General features: G+C 40.6%; 1 protein-coding gene and 1 non-coding gene across 8 annotated transcripts in view; both read left to right on the forward strand.

Moving 5' to 3' along the window:
- The window catches only part of CRCP (CGRP receptor component), a 38531-nt gene that overhangs the window by 2368 nt on the left and 19309 nt on the right, over positions 1-16854 (forward strand). The window contains exons 2-5 of one of the 7 annotated variants that reach the window (XM_064468272.1): positions 6802-6838; positions 10160-10258; positions 12195-12718; positions 13437-13531. In XM_064468272.1, coding sequence (XP_064324342.1) covers positions 12584-12718; positions 13437-13531 — 230 coding nt within the window. In that variant the 5' untranslated portion in view covers positions 6802-6838; positions 10160-10258; positions 12195-12583. Of the gene's footprint in view, positions 1-2395; positions 2539-3483; positions 3680-3778; positions 3982-5634; positions 5756-6801; positions 6839-10159; positions 10259-12194; positions 12719-13436; positions 13532-16854 lie in introns of those variants that run through there. The other 6 variants (XM_064468270.1, XM_064468271.1, XM_064468269.1 and 3 more) reach the window with 6 other exon arrangements.
- TRNAG-GCC (transfer RNA glycine (anticodon GCC)) lies at positions 2269-2339 on the forward strand. The gene has a single exon. It is a non-coding gene; the product is annotated as a tRNA-Gly (tRNA).

Consider the following 16854-nt stretch of genomic DNA (forward strand, 5'->3'; position numbering starts at 1 on the left):
AGTCCAGTGAAGAAAAAGGATGGCATAACTGCTACAGTGCACCTTCTTTAAAAATGTTCTTTTTTAACTGTCATTTTGGTTTAGAAAAAGAAAAAAAGCCCTATGGGCTGAAAGTGCTAGTCAAATGCACTGTCAGCTAGACTGATGTGAAACGGTGCTGACATGTTTTGTAAAAAAAAACAACTTTGTTTAATGAATTTTGAATGTAAAAGAAAAAAAGACACTATAGGGTGATCAGCAAAATGCTGAATACAGTAAACATCTTTCATGACAAAGAATACAAATACCCCGCAGATCTGCTTTCAATAGCAATTACTAGGCCCCCTGCTTTCAATAGTTAATACCGAGGCCCCTCTCTCCCCAAGCCTTAGTGGTAACAATCACAAGCCAATGCTTAAAATGTTGACATGCTAAGCACATTTAGAAAAACCTATGTCTGCATTCCCTATGGATGGTGTAGCATCTGTTAGCAACCGTCTAACACGTAACGTGCAGCAGTTAATAACAAAGTGAACTGAGCTAATCACCTCATCTCCTGAAAAGTTGTTTGTAAGGGTAGTGAGTTCTCTCTTAGATATTCCCCTTCTCCCTTCCATGATGTTAGTGGACCTGTAGCTGGTCTATATATGTATTTACACCCTGACAGGCTATATGTCTCCACTGGAAAATATTTAGGCAGAATATCTGTATTAGAAAAAAAAATTGAAAGCTGTTGAAAGAGGCATTTGTATTTTGCTTGTTCATCCCAGCTGCTGGGATCAGGCATCATCATCACAGATTGTAAAAAAGTATATCAGCAAAGGTCTGGAATGAAACAGTGACAATCAAGGTGATAAATTGATGCTGGGGGAGAGATATAAAGAGGAGATGCAAAGGAGAAATAAAATTAATATGCTGAAGATTCTGAACCCATATCTAAAAAGAGTGATGGGAGGCAGGCAAGGATTAGTAGATTTCTGGAACAAAACTCCAAAGTCTGATAGTCTGGAAATATCATCTTTTCAAATGGAAGCTGACATCCTTTCACTTCTTTTATTCGCTTTAGTCTGGCTGGGAGCTGGTGTACAGGCAGTTTCGCGTGCAGGGTTTGAAACATGGCAGAGAAGTTACAGAGCATTTGCTGTGCCGGTTTTGGCCAGCTTACAAGGTCAGTTAATCCTGACATGAAAAAGCACAGCATCCATTACATCCTATCCACTGAGTCGGACCAATGGCTTTCAGTGTGCGGTCTGAAGACCTTTCTCCTGGCTCTTTTTCCATAGGACCCCATGACAGATTATTTTGGAGCATAAATGAATTGCTATCTGTGCTACAGTCTGTGTGTGATGGGGCCCATGGGTCCACTTAAACTTTTTCAGGGGTCTTCAACCGAAAAGAGCTGAAAAAGCTTTGCAGTGCCCTTTTAAACTTTGCCCAGCACCTAGGTATCCGATGACGCTGGTTCCTGGAGAGCTAGGAGCTGTTTGGTGCCTACTGTCCTGGCACTGAAGACTGCTCCTGAGGCACTGCAGTTTGTTCACGTTATTCAGAATTGGCTTAGGGCCTGCAGCCTCCCAAGGAGAAGCAAAGTCCCAAAAGTGGGAGTGGACTTTCTTCTGGCTTGATTCTGGAGAGAAAAGTGACTGGCAGATTTTGTGCTAGTATTGCAAGATGGAGGTGCGAGTACAAGTCTAACTCATTTGGTTCCCTAAATTGCTCTTACAACCCTGCTGCAAACAAGCAAGTGCATGTGTCTGTGACTCCATAGGGAGTTAGTGTTGTTGGTTTTGCACATAAACTTTTGCCTCAGATATAACGGCAAAATAAATTAATGAATGTTCCCCTGGCACTCAGTCTCTGAGCCAGACAATTTTGCTTGCTGTAGCCATTGGGACTTCCAGCTATTTGCACTCAATGATGTGTCTTCAGTTTTCTTGAGAATGAAAAGGGGCTCTTGCAAAACTTAATAGTACAGAGGTCAAATGGGAAAGAATCACAGTGATGATAGGAAAAGACATGATGCTGGTGAGCTTGGTAAGATGCATGTATGGGTACTTTGAAAGATGATAGAAGTGTTACACATGTAGCTCAGCCTTACACTGCTCTGTGTGCACATGACTAGAGATTTGATTTGGAAGGACCTCTACAATACTCCCCTTGTCATACTTAACAGTGGCTAGTTGTCAGAATCCGAGGTTTCCGGAACATGTTCTGCTGCGGGTAGCGCTTTTGCAGCTTCCCGCGCGCCCCAGTTACAACCCAGGGGGCGGGAAAGAGCCTTTGTCGCCGGCATTGGTGGTTCAGTGGTAGAATTCTCGCCTGCCACGCGGGAGGCCCGGGTTCGATTCCCGGCCAATGCAGCAGATTCTTTTCGAGTTTTTCGGTTGGGTTTCTCCCCCTCCCCCACTTCGTATTTCTCCTTCCTTTTCCGCTTCCGCCCCGTTCCGCTAAAACCTCCTTTAACTCAACGCCACCTTCCCCCCTCCCCTCGCCGCCGCTCCGGGAGGGGAAGGCCCGAGGTGCGGCGGCGGCCGAGCGCGGCGCGGACAAGATGGAGGTGTAAGGAGCGGCGGGAAGGGCGGGGGCCTGAGCGCCTGACCGCGACCTTCCGCGGCGGCAGCGGGTGCTAAGGGCTGGGGGGGATATCCATACGGGCCTGCCTGTGGTACGTGTGGGGGATGCGCCTATAGGGGCCCGCGTGCAGTGTGTGTGGGGGATGCGCCTATAGGGGCCCGCGTGCAGTGTGTGTGGGGGATGCGCCTATAGGGGCCCGCGTGCAGTGTGTGTGGGGGATGCGCCTATAGGGGCCCGCGTGCAGTGTGTGTGAGGGATGCGCCTATAGGGGCCCGCGTGCAGTGTGTGTGAGGGATGCGCCTATAGGGGCCCGTGTGCAGTGTGTGTGGGGGATGCGCCTATAGGGGCCCGCGTGCAGTGTGTGTGAGGGATGCGCCTATAGGGGCCCGTGTGCAGTGTGTGTGGGGGATGCGCCTATAGGGGCCCGCGTGCAGTGTGTGTGGGGGATGCGCCTATAGGGGCCCGCGTGCAGTGTGTGTGGGGGATGCGCCTATAGGGGCCCGCGTGCAGTGTGTGTGAGGGATGCGCCTATAGGGGCCCGCGTGCAGTGTGTGTGAGGGATGCGCCTATAGGGGCCCGCGTGCAGTGTGTGTGGGGGATGCGCCTATAGGGGCCCGCGTGCAGTGTGTGTGAGGGATGCGCCTATAGGGGCCCGCGTGCAGTGTGTGTGAGGGATGCGCCTATAGGGGCCCGCGTGCAGTGTGTGTGAGGGATGCGCCTATAGGGGCCCGTGTGCAGTGTGTGTGGGGGATGCGCCTATAGGGGCCCGCGTGCAGTGTGTGTGGGGGATGCGCCTATAGGGGCCCGCGTGCAGTGTGTGTGGGGGATGCGCCTATAGGGGCCCGCGTGCAGTGTGTGTGGGGGATGCGCCTATAGGGGCCCGCGTGCAGTGTGTGTGGGGGATGCGCCTATAGGGGCCCGCGTGCAGTGTGTGTGGGGGATGCGCCTATACGGGCCTGCCCGTGGTACGTGTGGGGGATGCATCTATACGGGCCTGACCGGGGTGTTTGTGTAGTCGGGGTGTAGCTGTACGGGCCTGCCAGCGGCGTATGGGGTTCTGCATCGGGGCTTAAACGCCCCCGTAATCAGCAGTGTATTCACGCATTCTGAACTGAACAATGAGAAGGTGAGGGGTTTTTTTTGCTTCCTTTAAAAATCTTGCTGAAGCATCTGTTTGGGCAAAAGGAACGGTCAAAAAAATGGTCAAAAAAGCTTGAATCCTGCTCTCTGTCCCCATCTCCCCTGCCCCTCCTGTGTCCTCATGCTCCATTTTCCATTCTGCCCCAGGAGAGGTGAGATGCGAATCCTCTGCTGCAGAGGAGAGAGTTATTCCTGTGGGCGTCAGGTAAAGGACTGGTTGTAGGAGCTGAATATGCTGGAGAAGGAGAAAACCTCATGGGTGTGCTCCAGCAGCTGCAAGTGCAAGAGGCGAGTCGAAGTTTTGGCCAGCTGCTGTTCACGGCGGCTACACCAGCCAGCCTGCTCTCCCAGGCAGCAAGTTTTGTTGCATTCCTACACTGACAGCACTTTGTGCGTTTCTGTCTTGTAAGCATCACCTGAGCACAGAACAATAGGATTTGACCTATTCTGAAGCTTAGGAACTCATTCTCGTGAGTTCTGCGGAGCCCGTTACGTTGTGTGGTTACATACGTGTACGCGGCGCTGGCTTCTAAATGCGTGGGATGTATGTCAGCATCCACCAAAGTCAGCTGAGCTATCGCAGTTCGTGTTATCCACAGATGCTTTATTACCATTAAATCTTATATACTATTATGTATATTATAATGAAATCTTCTATATGGAAAATTCAAAAGCAGATACCAAGTAAGAGGCATCCATTGAAATACAGGTTTGCATTACATTAGCCTTAAAATGAGTAGCAGCCCGCAGGGAAGCGAGCAGGCCGTGAAACGTGTACACAGGCTCAAAGTTGCTGTTGCATGTGAGGAAGGATAGGATTTGCCCTGCTGAAAAAGATGCTTCTCATACTATTAGTAGTAAGTCTGTGGTGCTGCTTATACATCCACTTGTTTTTTATTACCTTGAGTAGCCCAGCGTATTTTGCTGGTGCTACCCGTTCTAGAACGAAGGGGAAGGTGCACCAGAGGTAGAAGGCGTGGGGGCTGAAGTCCTGAGCGATGGGTGGGTGTCCCTTGCAGTGGAATGGAACACCTTGGTGCATTTTGCACTTGAATTGCTGTCGGAACTAACATTCTTAATCTTGTACCTCCTGCCTGAGAGCCTTCATAGGGGGAAGCTCTGCAACTAAGAAAACTCCCAAGTTCTTGCCATGTCAGAAGTGTCTGTTACTAAAGAACAGACCCCTCTAGAAAATGTGATTTAAATATGTGACATACTTTAGGCAGTAGATTTAAAAACATGAAGTGTCGGTGATATTTTTAGAGCTGTGATGCCATAAAGTGATGATACATGCAGAAGACCTCAGTAATGTTTTGGTTTGGATAAACTTTGGGCAAATATTACCTATTTAAAGATTCCCAAAAGTGTTTATGTGCTGGTGTTAACGTGACATTTTTTTCCTTTCTGTTTGACTTAATCTCATAAAAATTAAGCATACTGTTTAGTTGACTATTTAAAAATATACATTGAATTAACTGTTTATAATTTCTTGGTTTCTGAATGTAAAATTGATAGTTGATTCACAAGAGTTAGGATTGAAGAAAGTTGTATTTCTACTTTGTAAGTTCTGCAGAAGTTTTTGAAACTTGTTTATCAGTTTATAATTCAGCACAACAAATGTCAAAGATTTGAGACTGACTAATCAGATATTCATTGTTAGATAAAAAGGTTTTGAAATATGGTTTTGAATTTTGAAAAAATGGTTTTGAATTTTAAAAGAAGCAATTGTCTTCAATAATTTAACTTCAGATAGATTTCACAGACTCATTTACATAGTAATGTATTTAGTCTATATGACCCTTTCACTTATTTAACAGAATCATTCCCTATATAATTCTTCTGTGGCATTATTATTTCTAACAAAGAATGTCTTTGATCCATAGGGATTTCTGTAGTGATAGCCCGAATGCAAACATTCTGAAGAATTGCATTTACCTAGCAACAAAAGCTATATGGTTTGTAAAACATGAATGAAAACTAATGCATGTGTGAGCTCACTTGCTGAAGTTTCACTCGAGTCAGCGAAATGGAAGTTGAAGTTCATCTCAGCGTATTTTAGAAGGTCCTTTTCATTTAAAAACAATGATAGAACCTGTGGAAGTTTGTGGACGCATTTAACTGATTTGAAAGTGATGAACGTGACAGTTCTATTCAAACAGTTGACAGTGCTTAACAATACATTGTACCTTTTTTTTCTTTTTTTTTTTCATAAGCTACTGCCACAGACCTGAGAGGCCTTTTTTTCGTTTTGTATGGAAACTTTCTGTTGTTGTGGCTATTGGCTGCTCAGCAGAATGTGTTGTTTGGGGAATATAGGATGTTCTGCGTTAGTTTTTCTCCCTTTTTTTATTTAAAAATATAAAATTACAGTATCCGGTAGTAACAGAGGTGTGATTAGTCTAAACATGTGCTTGAGTGCATGTAGCCTACCAGTGGTGGATAACGATTCTTGCTTAATTGAGACAGAATTAGTGGGGAAGTGTTTGGCTGGTGGAAAATGGGAAACTCTGCCTTGCCCCACTAATAAAGGAGTAGCCACATAAAGAGTCAAAGAATAAATAAAGAGGAAATGCAATCCGATTTTTTTTACTCAGTACAGTATGTGTAAATGTAGTGCCATATCTGTATCTCTACACACATATGTGCCTTGTACTAAAATAGTAATTGTATTTTCTTTTTCTTTACTCTTGACTAATAAAGAAACAATGTGTTTAATCTGAGTGATTTTTCCTGTCAGTCTTTAATAAAACCAGAGGAAGGGGCAAGGCAATTTGGTTTTCGTTTGCAAAATTGGGTGAGCGAATGAAATAGCGTGGCTGAGTAAAAAGATTATGTTGTTTGTGTATTGTGATATATGGGGCAAATTGTGCAAAATATACTGTGTATTTATGTAATAATTGTACTAGCAATAGGGAAGAATATTTTCCAGAGGTGGCAACAACTTGGTAATTGTAGAATCACCAAAAATATATTTCATTATGATTTTTTTTCTTTTTAAACTTTATGGAAATAGCATCTATGCATTTGGAGTCTGCATGACTCAGCAAAGGAAAATTTTGGGCCGTTTCATTTGGAACATAAATTAATGATTTTCATTTTTTCTTTTAGGAAAGATGCAAATGCTGCATTGCTAAGTAACTTTGAGGTAAGTTTTAAACCAGCCTTTTAAATCTGTAATCAGTCACTTGTGTACTTCTTTAGAAGTTGAAGATTGCCATTGGCAATGTTTGTGGTTTCCACCCCCTCCATTTGATTTGTTATTAAAAAAAAAGCTTTTTAAAAAAAATCTAGTCTTCTAGAAGATTACTAGTTTTCACTACTAATGGGTACTGTATTATTATTTGGTTGGTCCTGAATCTATAAAGCCAGATACAGATAAGTTTTTCAAATAGATGAGGAGCAGATCTTCAGAATGTCAGTAACTTTAACTTCAGCCTTTTTGTATTTACACTGTTGCTGCGTGCTTAGTTTGTTGAATCTTGTTGCGTATGGTGGTTTGTTACGTAGGTCTTGATTCTCCACATCTTTAAACACTCGTCTATTTGGGCAAGTGCTGGATTCACTGGTGCTTTGGATGATGTGTGGTGCATCATATCCCAGATCAGGAATGCTGACACCTCTGTAACTGGGCAGCAATGTCCAAAATATTTTTTTTTTAATTTTATCTTATGCTAAGCTGATGTACCACCAAGTGTGTGACACACTGATTGCTGGAGTCTCTTTAATAGTGCAAATAAAACTCACAGAAAAAAAATCAAACATTTTTCACAGATGGCTGCTGCTAGAATCAATGTTTCATGTTTAACCTTGTGATGTGCAGTATCATCTGAGAACCTGTAACTCATTAATGCATGGTTGTATTAAAGCCAGTGGTACTGGAAATGCAGTCTTACACCTCTGAGTGCCTGACAGTATTTTTTTAAAGATCATGAGGTGTTTCCAAAGCAGGTTAGGTTATAGTAAGCCTGAGGCAGTTTGCTGATACTCAGGATAAACACTCATAGAAACCAGTGATATCCCTTGATCTGGTGTCGTGGGGAAGCTACAGTGCACTATCATAAACAATGAATATTGGCATACAAATAACATAATCTTATTTTCTAGTCTAGATAAGTTCTGAAACACTTTCCTCTCTCCTGAGTAAAGCTATTTTTTTTTAGTAAGGTAGAAAGAAATGTTATGTTCTTGTTGCTTTAACTTCAGCCAGGTAATGGAAGGATTTCAGTGCTTTGTTTATGAATGTAACTTTTTGAATGGTTTTAATAACCCAAGTGCTTTGTTTATATTGTTTTATTGCTGAAGCTTGATTGTTGCACAGCTGTTTCATCCTGTTCTGAAATAAATCTTGAAATATTTTATCTTGAGCTGCATCTGTCTGTGTACAACAGAGCAACCGTCTGGTGACTGTTAGAAGAGCTTTAATGAGGTACTTGGAAGGCACTGTCTTGCCTAAGAAATAGATGATAATATGTCAGCCAAGCTAATATTAGGTGCCAGTTGTTACAAACGTACTATTGCAGTACAGAAAATAGCAAGTATTTCAGAGATTATTTATTGCAAAATCATCTCTGCTTCCTCCTTCTTCATATGCTGGGATATTTGTTGGAATCTAGGTATTACTGCCTGCCGAGGTTCAAGTAGTGGTGTCAGTCATATTATGTAAAAATCTATAGCTGTCCTAAAGGTATGGTCCAGAATAGGGAGAATTGCAGAATCTGCTCTTCATGCTCTGCAGTCAGAACTTTCTTCAGCTGAGTCTTTCTGTTGGTGAATGTACCATGTGTATTGAAAAAGAGCAAAAGGAAGTGGAAAACGAGGTTACTGATGAGAGTGCTTATTTCTCATTTCCCTTTCACAGCAGTTGTCATGCATGCAGCTTTTTGATTCTTTGCAGGAAGGATTTGCAGTGTCTGCAGCTATAGGCTTTTGGGGCATGGCTTTTCACTGCTCTTCAAAGCACTGATTCCCCTAAAGCTACTGATCTCTTTCTGTTTGCTCCTCTTCCCAGTTGCAGTTTGACTGGCATAGCTAACATTCTCTTTACTGAGGTAATATTTTTGCACAGAAAGTAGTGTTTGAAAGGAGCATTCAGGACTGACACATTGTATGGCCTATGCCTACATTTATTCTGTGAGTTTGGAGTTGTCGTTTTGTATCTCATTGTCACAGGCTATATTTTCTTCAAATATTTTTTAGTTAAAAGTTCATAGCTTCAGTTTTGGCTTTGAAGTGAGGGTTGACTACTGGTGGTTGATACGCAAGATGCTCCTTTTTCATAGAAGATGCAGTATAAAGTAATTGCAGGATTCATAGGTGGTAATGTTCTTATTTCTCACTGCCTAGGAATATTTGTATTTTATTTCTATGGATTTGTCAGTTTATAATGCCATTGGATCTGGATCTTGAATGGAGCTAGTTAAAAATTAGGGAATGAACAGTAAGTAGTAGTCTGTTACTTTGCTGTGGTTATTGGCTCTGGATATACCGTAAAGCCTGAAGCAAGACATCTGAAGAAATTTCAACCAAATGTAATTGAATATGGGAATAAAAGAGTAATTGTGATGCTGTCTCAACAGCGTGCTGCGTATCTAGCTGTGATGAATAAAGATGTTGTGTTGCAACAGATTTGACAAAGCACAGTTGCAAAAATCAAAATGTCTTCCTTGCCGTTAGACCTACCCTCTGGATCTCAGGCCTACATTAATATTCACTGCATCATAAATGTGAAGACAGCTTTATTACATTCTTTTTCAGGAATGTCTGCTTCTATTACCTTGTTGTGATGAAATAGGGAGCTAATTTAATCTTTGTGGCTTAACATACCATGACACTATGCTGGTCACTGTAATATCTACTACTATGAATAATTCCACTTGAATTTACAATAGAAACACTAATCTCAGGAACATCTATAGGTCAAGCCTTTATTTAGTTGATTCCTGGCAGTGTGACAGTTGTAGAGTTTACTTTTTTTGCAGGTAATGTAGAATTGCATCTCTGTGAGACAGAATCTATATCCATTCTAATATTATAGGTACATCTGTCATAACAAATCCAGTAGGACCATAAACTTGTGTGACATTTTGCTTCAAGCATCACTTGTATTTAAATGGGAGCTCTGTGCCAGTACAGCAGGGTATGACCCAACTCTGTTCAGGACATAAGATAAACAAGTAGGATAGATTCATCCTGGCAGCTTCTCCTTTGGGGCTCTTAGTTATCACTTAACAAATGCTGAAAATCTGTTTAAAATAGTTACAATTTTTAAAAAACAGTGTACATACCTATTCATCATTCTGGTGCTTAAACATTTTTCATTTCAGTTGCTGATGTGTTCACCAAAGAAGCCGCATGTTTTTTGTTGTTTGGGTGATAGGATTTTGCGTTGTTCATTTATGTTTTAATGCTGTAATAGTTTTAGGAAAAATAGTCTGAAATGGTCTAAAACACTCTATTTTGTCCCCAGGTGTTCCAGTTACTTACTGATCTTAAGCAGCAGCGCAAAGAGAGTGGAAAAAACAAGCAGAGCTCTGGTCAGCAGAATCTGAACACAATCATGTATGAAGTGAGTAGCTCTGTGAAAATCCTTTGCAAATTAGCCCAGGCTGAAGTAATTCACATCCTTTGGGCTGTATATTAATAATTTTGTATCAAATTTCCCATATTAAAAGGCACAGTAAAATATTTTATTTGCCACTGTCCCGTGGTCAGTTTATTGAGGTTGTAGGCTAACTGTGCTGTCAAGGCAGAGGCATGCAGCTGCTCTTATTAAAATCTATCACAAAAAGAATAAAAAAAAACCCTACCTGTTTTTTAACTGTCAGTTTTGATTTTTTTTAATTCCAAATATTCTATCTTTTTAAGACTCAAGGCAGAATTTGCTATCATCTGATGAATTGATGATACTGTGTAATATTTATTTCCAGGCTAAGGCACAGACCACATGTGGTACTTTTTAATTAACAGAATGAAACCTATAATTTCCAACTAAAACAGATTATTTTTTTTTGGTCAAAAGAATAACAAAATCACATGTACAGGTAGCAGCATCAGTTGGATGCTAAATTAGTAATAAATGTTTAATCTGTTGCTAGGAAGAACTTTAAAAATTGTATAATACAAATATTTAACATTTGAAATAACTCAGATTAGCAACTTCATAACAGACTTGCAGTATGACCTGTTGTGTCTGTGTGAGAGAATTGCATGAGTAGCACCACGATTGGCAGTGAGTTGAAAGCAGTTTGCCTTGCTTGGATGCATAATTCTGTTGAGCAGTGAAATTACTCATGTGAATAAGATTTGGCGTAGGCTTTGTTTTTGTTTTAGTTCTGGCTTTGTTTGAAAAGGTATAGAGCTGTAATTCCTAATCCTCATATTCAGCAGAATAGGGGCTTACAAAAAATCTAATTTAAATCTTTGTGGAGACTAACAGTCTCTTCCTGTACCTCTTTGAAACAGCTGAGAAAGGTCCTGGAAGTACATTTTGTCAGAATGCACCCTGAAGCTTTAATTGCCTTGTTACATTGCTACATGTTAAATACTTATAGGATGCTCGTTTTTGTGCATGCAGTGAAGCTGGTGTAAACGCTAGGTGTATTTTCTCCAAATTTCACTGAAAGAAAACCAGAATTTGATCTTACAGGATTGTCTTTGTTCATGCTGAGTATGTCTTCGTGAGCTCTGTGCGGGCTTGTATCCATTGGTAGTGAAATAGCCAAATGAAGCTTGCGAAACTGGAACTATGTTTTGCTGTATGTCTGGCATTTAATTGATTTGAAATGGCCCAAAAAAGAGACTAAACTTCAAAAGAAATTAACTCCTATTAAAGAATTTTATTACATGACAATATGATGATTTCATTTCAGTCATGATTGGTGAATAACAGCTTCATTTTATCTGAAAAGGTCAGGCAGGGCTTGCAGAAAGGAGGGTTATCTAACACCTTACTGTGCTTTTAAATAAATTTCTCAGTAGTCCAATGAAACTGGTCCTTAAGGATACCAGTGATTTATATTTCATCAGTACTCTCTGTTAACTAGAATGAATTATCCTATGTTGTAGAGGTCTGTTTTCCTTTACCTAGCATTTTAAAATTATAACAGATTTTAGTGGAAATAAATGGAAAATACATTTGCATATTTTCTTATTTGCCATACTGGTCTTGTAGCTCATTTTTTCCCCAGTATTTGTTATCTTCTGCTCTGTGAATACTGATTCAGCTTTTTTGGCTTCTGACTATTCAAATACAAATAGTTTAAAGATTTTCTGAGCAAGAAACTCAGAGTATCATATAGAATTTTATAGTTTTTTATTATTATTACAGGTAATCTGTGCATTTGGTGTCTTACCACATGAGTGTATTTGCAATCCAGTTAGTGCATCATGAGTCAGTTGTATTGATACTTTTAAGCTTTATGTATAGCTATGCGGTATCAACAGATGAAGATTTTCATCCTTAATTCAAAACAAGCATTGACAATACTCTTTTAAATCCTTAGTTGCTGATGCACCCAATGCAGACAATGCAAGGATTTCCTTGACTTTTCCATTGACGCTCATTGCTTCCAACTCTTCATTTTGGGGTCTAATCCAAGCAACATTCAGCAGGATTCTAAGCTACTTCCAGTGAAAAGACTGGAATCTGTGTGGGTTTTTTTATCAACAACTGCTTTTTTTACTCTGCTCAACTTGCATTACGTATTATCTGTCCGCTAGGTGTGTTGTTTTAAATAAAGCAAGCAGAAGTAACATCTGCTGCAAAAGTTAGCTGAGGTTGGTAGGTGTTACATTTCAAAAAATGGAGCAAAGATAAGTTGTCTCAAGTCAGATAAATGTTTCCAATACTACAGTATTCTTGCAGATTTTCATGGCAACCTAACCTGCTTCTATGAACTCTAAGAAAGCATTGCCAAATATGCATATAAAGGATGAAAACAACCATAGATTGGAGAGCTTAATGAGCTATTTATGGGTTGGTAGTGAGAATATCCCTGGCACTGAGCACATGAAGACTTGGCAGAAGGTAGCATGATTTTAAGGATGAATAGTATTCAACTTTTCCGAAGTGTTACTACCTTTTAAAAAACAGAAAACTAAGCAAAACAACAGAAACTAAACACCACCAAAAAACCCCCAAACCCCATATCTTGGTCCTTCTTTCAACTACCTTTGAATCTGTAAATGTGTGTTGGTTTTAAGAGGAAAAGTAAATCTGTTCAGCACAGCTGTATTTGTGTTGATCACAAGAGACTATTTCAAACCAAAAAACCAGACATCTCTCACAAAGAGCAGGTGTTTTTTCAGTAGAGCTAAAACGCGCTGCTCCCCTGTACTCTTCAACATGCCACTTCGGGCCTTGAACAGATCAGATAAATGGCTGTCCAGAGCCACAGAGGGGGTAGTCAAAGCTGTAATTCTCACCTGGGTGTGTGATGAGCTGGCTGGATCACGTCTTTACGGAATGAATTCACTGGGGCTTTTTGGATAAGTGCTAATATAATTTCCTTTACATAAAGTTGTAGTTACATATTGCTTGTTTCTTACTCCCTCAGCAAATACCAGTATAATCTTACTGAGGACAGAAAAGTGTGAGTGATCCAAACTCTAAAACCTGAATTGACTTTTCCAATTTTTTGTAGTAGTACTGAGGAGACTTTTTAAAATCGGCTTGTTCCATACACAGCTGGTAAAGCAAATACTAACTGTGAAATAATGTATACTTTTCTTTCTAACTGTTGTAGACACTGAAGTACATTTCAAAAACGCCCTGTAGATACCAGAGTCCCGAGACTGTGAGAGACTTCCTTGTAGCAATGAAGGGCCATAAGCTAACCAAGTAAGTAGAGATGTGCCTTTCAATAAAAGTATAAACTCAGGGCAGTGTTGAAAAACTGATCCCCATGTACACAGAATGATAATCTGTCTGGTTTTGATTAATGTATATTAAGGATTTTCTGCCATTATTTAAATACTCATCCAGATATCTTTTTCCTCACTCACTAACGCCTACATGGATGAGTGTTTCCTTAAGTGGGCCTCTGTTTACCAATGTATTTCTCAAACAGATTCTTGTCTGTATGTTGTTTTTCAGCATGGTTTCACATGGTCCAAGCACAAAGTAGAGCTCATAAAATGTTTTCTGAGGAAGAAGTTTAAGTTGTAAATGGGTTTTGAACACAGTAAGAGAACTGCAAAAAACCCCCAGCCCAACCTCGGTTTACTATCAGTCTTATTTTTATGAACTTCCTTAAGCAAAAATGCATTCATTCCTAAGAGGCGAAAAGGGTGACTGTATTGCAGGGAGGTAATAAGTAAATAAAATCCTAATATAGATGTGTGGGAAAGAGTGTTATTCTGAATTTAAGTTTTATGTGAATCTGTGAACCCCAACTGCTACAGATCATCTCGTAGGGTTACACTCTCTAATTGGCGTTTAGCAAACTAAGATGTTAATTTTCTCTTCTTGTGCTGTTTGTCGGCTGATATTTGTATCCACTGGGATTTCCGATACCATATTTAGGTAACTGAAATATACATCTCAATCAACCTTTCTGCCTGCCCTGCAGTTTCTAATAGAGCTGAACATACAGTCATTCTTCTCATTTTGGCAAGTCCTGCATAGAAAAGGAAAGATTTCCATCCAGTTACAAGAAGACTCAAAGGGCATTTTTCCTCTTTGGCAGCGGTTCACAGTGCTTGAAATGCTTGATCCTCTCAAACCTCTCTCCAGAGTGTGAGTGAAGCGTGTTGCAAATAATCAGACCCAAAAGAAATTTAATCAATTGGCTACTTCCTTGGATAGCTCTCATCAGTCATCTGATTTTTAAAGCAGAAAAACCAAAGGTTTAGTTGTTTCTAAATTACTAAATTACTCTTGACCACGAAGGAGTAGTTTATGCTGTTTAGACACTGACTGCGGTTTTTTTTCCCCTGCTGGAAGGACTCCCAAGGAGTTCATGCTCTGGTAAGGAGGCTCTTACTAATAATTTGGTTGTGTCACAAAAAGAAATACAAAGTGAGAGCATCTGGAGAGTGCAGTGCTCCAAGGCAAGTTTTTACCATGTCCAAAGCATAGTAAGTTGAGTAGAAAGCAGATTGTCGGCTGTTTTGTTGACTTTCAGTGCCCCCTCTCTACAGTTACGCTCACATGCAGTGTATCAGCAGCTCTGATCGCAGTATTGCTGTCGTTGCAGACACAGGGGTGCTAGTACTTGGAAGCTTTGTCATGGGTATTATAATTTTGCTTGTAGTGCTTTCTTTCGTAGAGCTGAAGTTGCCAGGTCAGTGTGTCAGTGTTTAGTCCTCCCATAGCTCATTTTATGCATATATATATATATATGTATACAGAGAGAGAGAGAGTGCATATATATAGTGTATAGCAGGATACTAACTTATGTAGTGGGCAAGAATACCCTAATTATTTTCTGACATTGAGGTATTCAAGTGTGGAGAAAACACTCTCTTTACTGTGAAGAGCTGATAGTATGGAAATGAAAGAGAGCATCTTAAAATTGGCAACAGACTCTTCGAGTAAGTTGTGAGCATGCAGGATTCGTGGTACCACAAAACAGTCGTCCTCTTTGAAGTGAAATAAACTTGTTAGGTGTGTGCAGGGCAGCAGTTGGGAAAGCACCAGAAGAATGCTGTACCACAACAAAAAGCCAGGGGGAGTTAAAAAGACAAAATAGGAATTTTTAGAATTAGCTGAATGAGTTACGTATAAGAATCCCATTAAAAATCAAGGGTTTTGGGGGGTTTTTTGTTGTTGTTTTAAAGCTCATTTCTAAACTTCTTTCTAGTAGAATTTGACCAGGACCTCAGGGTTAACTCTTAAAAAAAGGCAGGGGAGCTCTGTTACCACATTAGATACCTTGACCACATCTGCTCCCCCATGTGGTGTCTCTGAGAGCAAAGTACTAAAGAACTTTGGGTCATAATGCAGAGAATTCTATCTACAAAATGTCTTGTGGTCTCCCATACTACCTAACTGTTTTGTAGAAGATCGACCCAAACACTTGCCTTCCCAAATCTGCTTGTTCTTTGAACCTGAATACAGCACTGCTGCAAAGGTTGAAATAGCTACAGGCTTTAAATGAGCTTTTTGACTGTTTTATCTTCTCTTTATGGATGCTAGGAAATGCCTTTAGTTCTAGTTATCATCTCTGAATCAGAGCCTGTAAGATAAGCAAGTGGATTATTCCCCTGCAGAATGGCAGAAGGACAAGAGAGAGGAGCCATCCAGTAGTTTACGTTACAAATTTTCCATGTTCATGGCTTGTCAGAACTGACATTGGACTGTAATACCTTAGTTTCTTGAGCATCTTTTACAACTTTTCTTTTAGTTAATATCTTTGTCATCTGGTAAAGAACTTGCCAGCACTACATTTGCCACATATGAAAAGAAACAGAATTGTTTAGGGTGATCCTGGCACCACTTCTTTCTTCTAATCTTTTCCATTCAGACACCTCAAGCTAGAAGTATCAGAGCCCATCTGGCAGCCTCTTCTCACCAAAACACAGAAAGCATATGGTGTGCAGTTACTATATAGTGCACTTTATGTTAAACTGCTTAAAATAATAATGCCTCCAAGGAAAGTTTGAACTACCCTTTGGTTCGTAACCAAGATCATTCCAATGCTGCTCTGTTGTTAAATAAATTAAAAACTACAGACTTTAATTCCGTTCTGTAGGATGGAGGTGGTATTTGTTTAAAAGGCTTTGCTATAGACTTCGTTCCAGTTAGCTGGTAGAGCTTTCCTCCCCTTTGAGAGGAAAGAATCTGCAATATTTGTTCTCCAGGACCTTGCTTACTTGATCTCACTGTAATGACCCTTCCTCCCACAAAGAGTAATGAACTCCAGAGCCTGTCTTTGCTATTCCTTTCTGGGTAAGGCATTCGAAGACGTGCTCTCTCCCTTAATCTCTTAGCTGGTCATATGCTGTCTCTGCTGGTAACTGTTTTCTGAAGGTAGCTGATTTGATTTAAGATATATATTAGTTGGTGTCTGTCCCCAGTGAGGGCATAACAGCATCTTCTCTTTTCTCACTGCGAGAAGAATAATAGAGGTTCTGGTTAAAAGGCACAGCTAGTCAGAAACACCCTCTCACCCACTTAAATTCCTTGTTATGACTCTGCCTCTAATCACGGAGGAAACACAT

This window comes from Phalacrocorax carbo, chromosome 17, assembly GCF_963921805.1.
Source record: "Phalacrocorax carbo chromosome 17, bPhaCar2.1, whole genome shotgun sequence".
Taxonomy (NCBI): Eukaryota; Metazoa; Chordata; class Aves; order Suliformes; family Phalacrocoracidae; genus Phalacrocorax; species Phalacrocorax carbo.